This window comes from Pleurodeles waltl, chromosome 8 (genome assembly GCF_031143425.1).
Source record: "Pleurodeles waltl isolate 20211129_DDA chromosome 8, aPleWal1.hap1.20221129, whole genome shotgun sequence".
NCBI classification, from domain to species: domain Eukaryota; kingdom Metazoa; phylum Chordata; class Amphibia; order Caudata; family Salamandridae; genus Pleurodeles; species Pleurodeles waltl.
In genome coordinates, this window is record NC_090447.1 from 1,161,987,750 (window position 1) to 1,162,001,273 (window position 13,524).

General features: G+C 47.8%; 1 protein-coding gene across 3 annotated transcripts in view; it reads left to right on the forward strand.

Moving 5' to 3' along the window:
• ZC3H13 (zinc finger CCCH-type containing 13) overlaps nucleotides 1–13,524 on the forward strand; it is a 532,845-nt gene that overhangs the window by 401,322 nt on the left and 117,999 nt on the right. For all 3 annotated transcript variants that reach the window (XM_069205400.1, XM_069205402.1, XM_069205401.1), the window contains exon 16: nucleotides 1,503–1,997. In XM_069205400.1, coding sequence (XP_069061501.1) covers nucleotides 1,503–1,997 — 495 coding nt within the window. The remainder of the gene's footprint in view (nucleotides 1–1,502; nucleotides 1,998–13,524) is intronic.

Below are 13,524 nucleotides of genomic sequence, written 5' to 3' on the forward strand. Positions count from 1 at the left end.
CTTTGCACTAGGGATTCTTTTCTACCTAAAGTGGATATGCCCTTTCAAGTAGGCCAATTCATCACCTTGCCTACTTTTTACGCACCCCTATACTCCTCTAAGGAAGAGGAGAGACTCCACCGCCTGGACTGAAAAAGAGCATTAGCATTCTATCTTGGTCGTACAAAAGAGTTCACATGGACGCTCAACTCTTTGTCCGTTATGTGGGTGTGAAGAAAGGGCGGGCAGTACAGAAGCTGACCATTTCTAGGTGGTTTGTATCTTCATTAAGATCTGCTGCACAGTTTCCAAAGAGCAATCACCTAAGAGTTTGCATGCTCATCCATGAGCTACAGCTGCGAGCACTGTATTAGCACATGGCGTTCCATTCCTTGACAGCGGTCAGGCAACTACATGGGCTTCTCTCCACATGTTTACCAAACACTACTGCCTGGACAGGTACTTTGCCAGTGCTGGTGTGATCTTGGTTTGCAGACCCACCTCCGGTGAATGGTATTACTTGGGTATCTATTCAAAGGTGAAGAATCTACAACTGGAAGTTTCTATCAGATGAACAAGTTCCTTACCTTTGGTAATGCCTTATCTGATAGAGACATATTCTATTTGCAGATTCCCTACTGAACCGCTTATCCTCCCTGCTTTGCAAACTGATTTCTAGGGACAGGAACTCCCCATTCAGGGCCTTAATTTTGATGTACCAATAGTAAGTGTTCTATATGGCTCTGTGCTTCTGGTGTGGAAAGCCGTGAAAAGAAACTGACATCAGCATGCCGGGTTGGCCCCTGTGTAGAAGCCGTGACGTCATATCCGGCGTGGACGACGATGGATGCGGAGCTGATTTACGCCACCTTATGGCTCGGAAAATTCTGCAGATCCTGTCTGATACCTTGGGGAAATTCAAAGATATGGAATCTGGAACTAGAATGTCTCTACCAGATAAGTTGTTGTTATACGTTTCTTCAAGTCAGTATACTTAGTCAAAAGCAGTAATAGGTTTTTCTTTAGTATTAACTCTGTGGCTGTTGCTGGCAGAACAGTATCTGAATTCTGGTGATAAACTGCCGCCCTTAGAAGGGAGTACTCAGCAGCGTGTCTGAAATCTTGTAGAAATTACTTGACCTATTGTCCTTAAGTTAAATCAGCGAGTCACAATACACACAAGTCAACTCTCTGCTGTCAGCCATTCTTGTGATAAGAAATAGTGTCTGCCAGAGGATTCAATTCCCCCAGCAATACGTTGTTTTGAGTAACAGTGAAAAACAAATCCTAAAGATGCTGGGAACTTTTTATTGCTATTGAACTTGCAATTTGATATCTTCACTGTAGAATTTTCACTTTTGTTAATGTCTGTAAACTTGTTGTAGATTAAACTTTGAGTGGGAACAAGACAGGTAAATTCATTTTTGACTGCAAAATGCACTTTTATTTTACATAACCCAAAAGTAATGGTGTTTGTAAGATGCTACAGACTTTAACCATCTCTATTTTTACAAAAATCTTAGATCGACAAGATTCGAGAAGCCACAGTTCAAGAAGAAGTTCTCCTGAGTCTGACCGTCAGGGCCATTCCAGATCTGGATCCTTTGACAGCCGAGAGAGAGTTCCAGAAAGAGATAGATATGACCACGACCGGGAAAGAGAACGTGACAGGAGAGATGGACGGCAGAGAGATTGGGACCGTGATACAGATAAAGACTGGCAGAGAAACAGGGATAGAGATCGAATGAGAGACAGAGAACGGGACCGAAGAAGAGATTTGGACAGGGATCGAGATAGAGATAGAGAACGACCTCCTCTTGAGCTTGGCGATCGAGACAGAGAGAGAATTACAGATGTCCCTGCTCTTATGGATCTAAAACCTAAAGTTGATAGAGTTGATAGAGACCCAGAGAAGGTTTTGGTCTCCCGGGATCCTGATCATTTAGAGAAAGACCGGACGGAAGTGGCTTTAGAGCATATGCAGGATTTGAATGGCTCAAAGAAAGAGACCTTAGAAGGTATGCTAATTTTAAATGTATGTGTTAGTAGCATTGTTAGTTGGGTGTAAATGCCATGAAAATATTGTCTGAATTCTGATCTACTGTGTATCTTTTCCCAGTGTCGATGGTGACTCATATGAACACTGTAAAGAAAAGAAATGTTCTTCGTAATGCAAATATATCATGGCAACAAGCAGTTCGAGGACTGCAGTGCAGTGTTAATGGTTGTTGCTGTCTGATAACATTACTGCCTCGCCTTCTCAGCCGTAATGTATACTGTTGCACCGTTTAGCTACCCATTTCCTGAAGCAGCAGTGAAACATTTAATTGAGGCTTTGTTTGGCACAATTTTTCCAGTTTGTACAGATCTGGTTCTTTCCATTTCTCAACACTTGTACACCTGGCAATACTAGTTCTAACGGCTGTTTCCTCCGGAGGGTTCATTTTGCCTTTTTTTTAAATAACACAGCCGCAACATTCTATCGCATACTTGGGTTTGGTGGAAAGGGCACAGGGCATTGTCCCTTCTTTTGGCATAGTTAGCTCAGAGTCTACAGAATATTTAGCTGCAATGAAAGTCTAACTAGATTGGAAGTAAATATATCATGTCAGCCCATATCTGGGTCATTGGCTGGTAAAGGGAAATTTATTTTTTTAATGTCAGAACAATAAAAACTGTTTCATGTGCTTTTTCATTTGGGGTTCACAGTTAATTTGACAGTCTTCGCCAACAACAATCCAGCAATTTTATAGACAGTAGGAAAGCAACCTCAGAGCTCATTCCATAGAAGTTACTGGAATTCTAGCACAACATACACCTTTATAAAGGGTCTTAATCTGAGAATTGATGAAGTTTCTTGAATTTATAGCATTGTCTGTTTCTCACATCCCGTGTTTTCCTACATAATTTGCTGTCTGAGTCATGGCTATGGAATTGATAAGACAGAAGCACCAAGATATGAGAGGATAGAGGAGTTGTCACTTACATGGTTGTGAAGTTAAAATATTGAAGCCCAGGATATGTTGCTTGGCAGGCCTTCCGACTGTGACCATTACAATGGATGCCTCACACAAGGGAAATGCCATCATGTTGAGAGCCTAGGCCTTCGTCTTAACCTACAATTGTGTGACTGGAATTCTAACAGTTTGTCCACCTGTGAACTATTATGAACTCTAGTAAATGCAGACGAAACACTAGGTGGCTATTCTCTCTTGCTCTCAGACCTAGCATCCTGCATGAAATTGTTAGATTCAGATAACTCCTCGAATGAGGCAGGCCGTGAAATGGTGGTCAAAGACATTCCACATCTCCGAAGGTCTCTCCTTCCTGAATCAGATTCCAGAATGTCATGACCACGAAGGTGCCCCAACAGGGCTTGGGCGCTCATCTCCAAGACTTTCAAGTGAGAGGAAAATGAACCACCCAAGAAGCAACGCTCCATATCAACTTGCTAGATTTTAAAGCCATCTTCCTTGCACTCAAATCCTTTCTAGCCAAAATCAAGGATTCATCTTTATTATCTGAAAAAACAATACCACAAGCATGCACTACCTCAACAAGCTAGGCTGGACCCTCTCACCAGCGCTATTTCTCCATGCGCAAGAGAAATGGAACTGGGCCCTTCGCTACCACATAACTCTCAGGGCGAAGCACATAGCAGGAATGTCCAACACCCTTGCAGACTCACTAAGCAGGACCACAACAACCTGCCACAAGTGGGAGTTCAACCAGACTACTCTCAATCATCTTTTCCATTGCTACGCAAGCCAAGCTTACACCTCTTTGCAATGAGAGAGTACAGCAAATGCCAGTAATATGCAAATTTGCAACCACAGAAAGGATAGCGGGGGAATGCATTTTTGATCAGATGGTCAGGAATTTATGCTTACGCTTTTCCACCGATTCTCTGATCCAGAGAGTTCTAAAAAAGGATGAAAAGGGAACCTTGTTGACTGCTACTCATAGCTCCCAGGTGGCCGCACCAGTTTTGGTTACTACGGAGCACCTACTCCTCTAGGAACAGCCTTACTTGCCATTGGACCCAATACCGACTCTGTTAACGATGAACGAAGGCCAGGTCCATCATACCAACCTGACTTCTCTTCAGTTGATGGCCTGGCTCCTGAGTTCCATGAATTTGCTGACCTAAATATTCCGGCTGATTGTTGAGAGGTACTTGATAATGCTAGAGCCCAGACTACAAATAAAACATACAAACAAATGGAAGGGATTTTGTACCTGGTGTAGGGATTCCAGCGTCCACCCTTTGTCATCTGCTCCAGAATAGATACTTCTGTATCTTCTTCATCTAGCAAGATCAAGTCTATCGCGCTCATTTCGTCATACCAGTAATTCCCAATCTTTATGGTCCTCTAGAATAATAAAACAATTCCTTAAAGGGCTATTCAGATTGTCATCTCCAGTGAAAATCCCTCCTCCTCCGTGGCATCAGTGGGAAAATGACCCCTTTTTTGGCATGGTCACCCCCCCAAAACACTTTTTGCGTGATATTGATGCTGTCTTGACAGAGTGTGCAGGGATCCTTCTAACCAGGCTCCAGCACGTGTTCTTTCCCTAAAACTGTACCATTGTTCCCACAATTGGCACACTCCTGGCACACAGCTAAATCCCTTGTAAAAGGTACCATTTGGTACCAAAGGCTCTGTGACCAGGGAGGATCCCTAAGGGCTGCAGCATCTATTATGCCACCCTGAGGGTCCCCTCACAAAGCACATACACACTGTCATTGCAGATTGTGTTTACTGGTGGGAAGAAAAAGGTAAAGTCAGCATGGCATCCCTCTCAGGGTACCATGCCCCTACTAACAGGCCTTGCAGCCCTAGATCAGGGTGCACTATACCACAGGTGAGGGCATAGCTGCATGAGCGATATGCCCCTACAGTGTCTAAGTCCATTCTTAGACATTGGTAAGCGCAGTGTGGCCATATTAAGTACATGTGCTGGGAGTTTGTCATTACGAACTCCACAGCTCCATGATGGCTTCATTGAAGACTGAGAAGTCGACGTTCCGAACACGGTTCCGTGGAGCCGTTGCCAGGGCCGACTTGGCCCAACCAGATGCTGTTATGCTCTCACCTCCTTCTGTAGCTACGTAGGAGGGAGCATCATATGCCATGGTGGTGCATAGGGCAGCTGAGGACCTAGATTTGCCTATGGTGCCAGTCATGACTAACCTCCTGACAGAGGTGCTTCAGCCGGGTGTTGCTACATCAGAGCTGATGTTACCTTTCAATGAAGCCCTTACAGATGTCCTACTGGGGGCGTGGTCCAAACCCAGCACAGGGGCTCCTGTGAATAGGACAATCGGCCGCCGCCATCGACCAGCTCCTAACGACCCTAGTTCCCTCACCCAACACCCCACCCTGGAGAGCTTGGTGGTCCAAGCCTCCACTTTCTGTGGTGCCTTCCCTACCGCTCCCCTGGAAAGAGAATCCAAGAGCCTGGACTAACTTGGGAAGAAGATGTTTTCTTCCTCCAGCCTGGCATTGAGGTCGGTAAACACCTTTTGCCTATTGGGCTGTTTTTCCCATATTTCATGCTATACGGTGGCACAGGTGCTGCCCCATGGCCAGGAGGGCGTACGGGACACTCTCACCCAAGCTGTCAAGGATGGGAGAGATGCAGCCAATTTATCATCCTGTGTGGGTTGGGCATGACAGACTCGCTGGGCAGGGCGATTTCTTTCACAATGGCCCTCCGATGCCATGCCTGGCTGCATGCCACTGGCTTTTCAGGGCATGTCCAGGCAAGTTTGATGGACATGCCTTTTGATGGCTCACGCCTTTTTGGTGAGAAAGCAGACTCTGCAGTTGAGCGGTTCAAGGACTCTCGGGCCATGGCCAGATCCTTGGGCCTCTCAACGCCCGTTCGCCAGCAGTCTGTCTATCGCCCCTTTCGATGCTTTGGGAGGAGCACAGTACCATGCCAACCACAGGTTAGCCACCGTACTCCGGCTTCCCAGTATCCAGTGCGAGGTCGTGGTACCTTCAGACCCAGTGGGCCTAGCCAGAGGTCGGTCACCACCCAGCCCCCCTCTTCCGCAAGGCCTAAGTTCTCCTAGTATGGTTCTGCAAGACCATGCCAGTCCAGTTGGAGGGAGGATTACATTTCATCTCCCTCACTGGCGGTCCATAACATCGGACAGATGGGTCTTGCAATTCATACAGAAGGGCTGTTCCCTCCCATTCCAGTCTTTACCTCCCTCAATCCCTCCAGTGAAGGAACGGCTGATGGAGGATCATTTGATCTTGCTCCGCGAGGTAGTTACGGCTCTCTTGGCCAAGGGAGCCATAGAAAAGGTCCCTATGTCAGAAGTAGGCAGTGGTTGTTATTCCTGCTACTTTCTGATTCCAAAAAAGAACAAGGTCTTCACCTTATTTTGGATTTAAGGGACATCAATCTCTTCCTCAAAAAGGAGAAATTCAAAATGCTCATTCATATTCAGGTCTTGTCTGCCCTAGACCAAGGAGACTGGATGGTAGTGTTGGACTTGCAGGATGCGTAGTTTCACATCGCCATCCTGCCCACCCACAGGCGTTACTTGAGATTCAAGGTGTGCTACAAGCACTTTACCGTGCTCCTCTTCGTTCTCACCAGAGCCCCTCGGGTGTTCACCAAGGTGATGGCAGCTCATTTGCGCAGGTTAGGGATTTCAGTCTTCCCCCTACCTCGACAAATGGCTGTTGAAGGCTCCTACGCCCCAGGCTCTCGTCAACTACCTTCAGACTACTGCGGACCTTCTGCATTCGCTGGGGTTCACTGTAAATGTGCTGAAGTCACACCTGACTCCCTCTCAGAAGCTCCCTTTCATCAGAGGTGTTCTGGACACAGTGCAGTTTTGGGTTTTTCCTACCGAGCAGCGAGTCCAGGATGTTCAGGTTATGATACAGATGTTTTGGCCTCTATCCCGGGTTTCGTTGAGAGAGACTGAGGCTGTTGGTACTCATGGATTCCTGCATCCTGTTAGTCAAACATGCCAGATGGCATATGAGGGCTCTGCAATGGGACCCGAAGTTCCAGTGGGCACAGCATCAGGGAAATCTTACCAACACGGTTCAGATTTCAGAGGGAACTGCAAAGGACCTGCAATGTTGGTTAGTGAACCACGATTGGGTCAAAGACAGACTCCTCTCCCTTCCCCAACCAGATCTCACAGTAGTGACAGATGCGTCACTTCTAGGAAAGGGTGGCCACCTGGGAGAGGCTGAGATCAGGGGCCTCTGGTCTCCGGCAGAATCTGGTCTCCATATCAACTTGTTGAAGCTCCAGGCGATCTGGCTAGCATTGAAAGCATTTCTTCCTGTTGTGAAAGGGAAAATAGTGCAGGTCTTCATGAACAACAACACTGCAATGTGGTACTGCATCAAGCAGGGCGATGTGGGGTCGTGGACCCTGTCAAGAGGCTCTGCGTCTCTGGACATGGCTGGAACAGCAGGGTATAACCCTGGTGGTTCAACAACTGGCAGGTACTCTGAACGCCAGGGCGGACGAACTCAGCCATCGAAGCCTAATGGATCACAAGTGGTATCTCTATCCGGAGGTGGCGCAAGGACTCTTTCAGCAGTGGGGAGAGCCTTGGCTAGATCTGTTCGCCTCCGCAGAGAACGTGCAATGTCAGCAGTATTGTGCAGTGGAATTTCCAAGGAAGCAGTCGCTCGCGACACTTTTTGTCAGAGTGGAATTTTGGCCTCCTATATGCTTTTCCCCCCATACCACTTCTGTCCAGAGTTCTCAAGAAGATTGAAAACGACCGGGCCCAAGTCATCTTAGTGGCTCCCGATTGGGCACGAAGAGTCTGGTATCCCAAGCTACTCAAAATGAGCATCAGTCCTCCGATCAGGCTGACCCTTCAAGAGGATCTTCTGTCACAGCAGCAGGGGAAGGTTCTCCACCTGAACCCGTCAACTCTGCGCCTTCATGCATGGAGATTGAGTGGCAGCAGTTGATGACTTTTGACCTTCCTCCCAAAGTCTGTAAAGTTATTTTGCCAGCCAGGCGTTCCTCCACTAAAACAGTATATGCCTGCCGTTGGAAACGCTTTGTTTATTATTGTACAGAAAGGTCAATTGACCCTCTTTCTGCTTCTCTTTCTGATATTCTTCTCCTCATTCTTTCTCTAGCCCAACGGGGTTCTGCCTTGGGGACTCTTAAGAGCCATCTTTCTGCCTTATCAGCATTTCTTCGGCTGCTTGATCAGCCTTCTCTGTTCAAATCTCCCATTGTACATACATTCCTCAAAGAACTTGCACATATGTTTCCCCCTACGCTTTCTATTATGCCTCAATGGGACTTAAATCTTGTCCTCCCATTTCTCATTTGTGCTTCTTCCGAGCTTTTGCACAGCTGTCCCCTCTGTCTGCTCACCAAGACAGCCTTCTTAGTGGCAATAACATCTGCCAGGAGGGTGAGTGAGATGCAAGCCATGTCATCAAAGCCACCATACCTCACTATCCATTCAGACAAAGTGGTTCTCAGACCTTGTGACTCTTTCCTCCCCAAGGTGATGACCCCATTTCATCTGGGTCAGAACATCACCCTGCCCACCTTCTTTGCACCACCACATCCCTCTAAAGAAGGGAAGCGACTCCATCGACTGGACCCAAAGAGAGCATTGTCGTTCTACCTTGACCGCACAAGTGTTCTGGGTGGATGACCAACTCTTTGTGTGTGGTACGTTGTAGCAAAGAAGGGTCGGGCAGTGTAGAAGTGAACCATTTTGCGCTGGGTCATTTTCTGCATTGATATGCTGCACATTGGCCAGGAAGCAGCCTCCTGAGGGCTTGCGGGCTCATTCTGCCAGGGGCAAAGCTGCTACCACTGCACTACCTCGAGGGGTACCAGTCCTGGAGATCTGCGAGGCGGCAACGTGGTTTTCTTAGCACATGTTTGCAAAACATTACTGCCTGGACAGTCGGGTACGAAGAGACAAGCACTTTGACCGCTCAGTCCTACAGGACTTCTTAGTGTAAGGAGTAGTGGCAGCAGCCCTCCGCCAGGAGGTTATGGCTTGGGTATCTATTCAAAGGTAAGGAATCTGCAGCTAGAAGTCTCTATCAGATGAACAAGTTACTTACCTTTGGTAACACATTATCTGGTAGAGATTCTATCTAGCTGCAGATTCCTTACACTCACCCATGCCTCCCCGCTCTGCGGATATGTCTATTAGGTTTAGGGCTTACCCTTTTCAGGGCCCTAGTTTTGCACAGACAAATGTTGGTTCTATCCATGTGTAGGAAGTTGGCTTTGTATATACCATCTCAAAGTGAGAGATGGGGTTCGTTCCCCTTAGAGGTTGATAGTGGCAAAATTAGATAATACTAATGCTATATTTGTGGTAGTGTGGTCGAGCAGTAGGCTCATCAGAGGTAGTGTTAAGCATTTGTTGTACACACACAGGCAATAAATGAGAACACACACTCAGACTTAACTCCAGGTCAATAGATTTTTATATAGAAAAATATTTTCTTTATTTTAGAACCATAAGATTCAGAATTCAAGTAAGTACCTACATTGTAAGGTACTTGGCATAAATAAATATAGAACTTTGAAGTAAAACAGTAATGTACACAGTTTTGTCAAAAATGGCAATAAGCTATTTTAAAAGTGGACACAGTGCAGAATTCAACAGTTCCTGGGGGTGGTAAGTACAAATTAGTTTAGCACGTAAGTAAAGCACTTACAAATTCAGTCTCCGGGGCATAGGCAGCCCACCGTTGGGGGTTCAGATCAATCCCAAACACCCAGCACCAGCAACACAGGGCCGGTCAGATGTAGTGGTCAAAGAGGGGCCTAAATAACATAGGGGCCTATGGAAACTAGGGCTGCTCCGGGTCCAGTCTGCTAGCAGGTAAGTACCTGCGTCCTTGGGGAGCAGACCGGGGGAGGGGGGGCTGTAGAGCACTGTGGGGGTAACATACAGGCACACAAAATACACCCTCAGCCGCACAGGGGCGGCTGGGTGCAGTGTCTGGTTTTGAATAGAAATCAATGGAGGGACTCAGGAGTCACTCTGGTGATGCAAGCAGGGAATGGCAGGGGGGCTTCTCGGGCCAGCCACGGACTAGGCAACGATGAGGGCCGCCTGCTGGTCACTCCTGCACTGATAGTTGATTCCTCTCTGGCCTGGGGCACTGCAGGTGCAGTGCTTCATCCAGGCGTCGGGTTCTTTGTGACTGGGCAGTCGCTGTCAGGGGGAGCCTCTGGATTCTCTTTGCAGGTGTCACCCTGGGAGTGCAGGGAGGTCGCCTCAGGGTGTCCACATTGTGGTAGTCGCGTGGAGGTCCTTGCTGCAGTGTTGGTTCCTCTGGACACGAGCTGGGTGGCGTTTGGTGCAGTGTGTTGGGGACTCGCGCTTCAGGAGTGAAGTGGGAGTCCCTTTAAAGATGTTTTTTTCTTGGATGTTCAGACAGAGCCGCTGTCTAAGGGAGTTTCTTGGTCCTTAGGGTTGCAGGGCAGTCCTCTGAGTCGGCAGAGGTCGCTGGTCCTGCTGGATGGTTGCTGTTTGCAGGTTCTTTGAGTCTGAAGACAGGCCGGTAGGGTTGGGGCCAAGTCAGTTGTCGTCTCCGTCTTCTCTGCAGGGCTTTCAGGTCAGCAGTCCTCCTTGTTCAGGTCGTCAGGAAATCTGTTTTCCTGGGCTCAGGGTCGCCCCTAAATACTAAATTTAGGGGTGTGTTTGGGATGGAGGGCAGTTGCCAATGGCTACTGTCCCTGCGGGTGGTTACACCCTCCTTGTGCCTCCTCCCTTTGGGGGAGGGGGAACATCCCTAATTCTACTAGGGGAAATCCTCCAAAGCAAGATGGAGGATTTTCTAAGGAAGGGGTCACCTCAGCTCAGGACACCTTAGGAGCTGTCCTGGCTGGAGGGTGACTTCTCCTTGTTTTTCTCATTATTTCCTCCGTACTTGCTGCTAAAAGTGGGGGCTGTGTCCTTGGGGGTGGGGTGGGGGGGGGGGGAGACGAGACAGGGGGCAGGGGCATCTCCACAGGCAGGAGTACACTGGGGCGTTGTAACATCTGGCTTGAGCCTTTGAGGCTTACCGCCAGGTGTTAAAGTTCCTGCAGGGAGTGGTGTGAAGCACCTCCACCCAGGACAGGTTTTGTTCCTGGCCACAGAGTGCACAAAGGCTCTCACATCATGTGGTCAGAAACTAGTCAGCTCAGCAAAAAGATTTTGGATTTGAAGCTGACGCCAGGGAATTCAAAGGTAAGGAATCTGCAGCTAGATCGTCTCTACCAGATAATGCTTTATCGAAGGTAAGTAACTTGTTCATTCGGAGGAGAGAGCAGAATCTCTGGGGTCCTAATTAGCAGGATCCCAGTGAAAACAGTCTAAGCACATTGACATCAGGCAAAAAGTGTGGGTAACCATGCCACAAAGAGGGAACTTTACTACACAACACCCTCCATCTGCATTGCAGTGGTTACTCCCAAGTCTTTGTTACAGTGACTAGTCCATTCGCTGTAGGGAGATTCACCTCCTTAACTTTTTGGGATTCTCACCTTTCCTTTGCATAAGTCATATGAGGGGCTTGTGGTCTGTCTGAAGAAGGAAATGAGTGCTAAACAGGTATGGCCTCAGCTCCTTCAAGGCCCAGACCACAGCAAAGGCCTCCCTCTCAGTTGCTGACCAACGATTTTTTCTGGTGGTCAACCTTATACCTATAAAAGCAACAGGTGGATCCTGGCCCTCTTGATTACGTTGGGAAAGTGCTGCCCCTATTCCTACCTCTGAACCATCTGTCTGGACAATGAGTTGTTTTGAGTAGTAAGGGCTTCAGAGGTTGGGAGCAGCGCACATGGGCAGTCTGAGGCCGTCAAAGGCTTTTTGGCAGCTAGCTGTCCATAAGACCTTTTTTGGCATCCTTTTGGATGTGAGGTCATTCAAGGGGGCTAATATTGAGCCATATCCTTTTATGAATCTCCTGTAATACCCAGTTAGGCCTAGGAAAGGCTCTGACGTGGGTTTGAGTGGTAGGGGCAACCCAATCCATTATGTTTTGGATTTTGCCCTGTAGTGGCTAAATTTGGCCTCCATCTACCAGGTGGCCCAAATAAACCTCTTTGCCCTGATCTATCTAGCATTTGGATGTCTTGATAGTGAGGCCTGCCTTTTCTAAGGCCTCCAGTAAACTTCCAAGGTGGATCATATGATCCTCCAGGTGGAGCTAAAGACAGCTATATGCTGCACTGAAGCTTTCCAGGCCTTGGAGAACTTAGTTTACCAATCTTTGAAATGTTGCAGGTGTATTGGCCAACCCAAAGGGCATTACTGTGAAGTGATAGTCCCCATTAGGTGCTGTGAATGCTGTTTTTTGGCTTTGCAGCATCAGATAACTTAATCCACCAATAACCTGCAGTCAGAGCAGATGTGCCAAAATGCCTGGCTGCAGCCAGAGTATCTGTTAGTTCACCTGCCCTAGGGATTTGATGGGTATCAGTCCTAGTGGCTGCATTGAAGCCTCTGTAATCAACATAAAATCTAATATCACGTTTTCCATTTTGGGAGTGAGGCTTGGGTACTAAGACTTCTGGACTAGCACAAGGGCTGTCTGAAGGTTTAAAGACTCCCAACTCTATCATCGTTTGCATTTCTACTTTGATGCATTCCCTGAAATGGTCAGGCTGCCTGTAGATTTTACATTTTACAGGCAGACAGTCACCTGTGTCAATATGTTCACACCAGGTGATTTGACCAGGTGTAAGGAAATGCCTCCTTGGCATGGTTGCCCCCTGACTTTTTGCCTTTGCTGATGCTATGTTTACAATTGAAAGTGTGCTGAGGCCTGCTAACCAGGCCCCAGCACCAGTGTTCTTTCCCTAACCTGTACTTTTGTATCCACAATTGGCAGACCCTGGCATCCAGATAAGTCCCTTGTAACTGGTACTTCTAGTACCAAGGGCCCTGATGCCAAGGAAGGTCTCTAAGGGCTGCAGCATGTCTTATGCCACCCTGGAGACCTCTCACTCCGCACAGACACACTGCTTGCCAGCTTGTGTGTGCTAGTGAGGACAAAACGAGTAAGTCGACATGGCACTCCCCTCAGGGTGCCATGCCAGCCTCTCACTGCCTATGCAGTATAGGTAAGACACCCCTCTAGCAGGCCTTACAGCCCTAAGGCAGGGTGCACTATACCATAGGTGAGGGTACCAATGCATGAGCATGGTACCCCTACAGTGTCTAAACAAAACCTTAGACATTGTAAGTGCAGGGTAGCCATAAGAGTATATGGTCTGGGAGTTTGTCAAACACGAACTCCACAGCACCATAATGGCTACACTGAAAACTGGGAAGTTTGGTATCAAACTTCTCAGCACAATAAATGCACACTGATGCCAGTGTACATTTTATTGCAAAATACACCCCAGAGGGCACCTTAGAGGTGCCCCCTGAAACTTAACCGACTGTCTGTGTAGGCTGACTAGTTCCAGCAGCCTGCCACACTAGAGACATGTTGCTGGCCCCATAGGGAGAGTGCCTTTGTCACTCTGAGGCCAGTAACAAAGCCTGCACTGGGTGGAGATGCT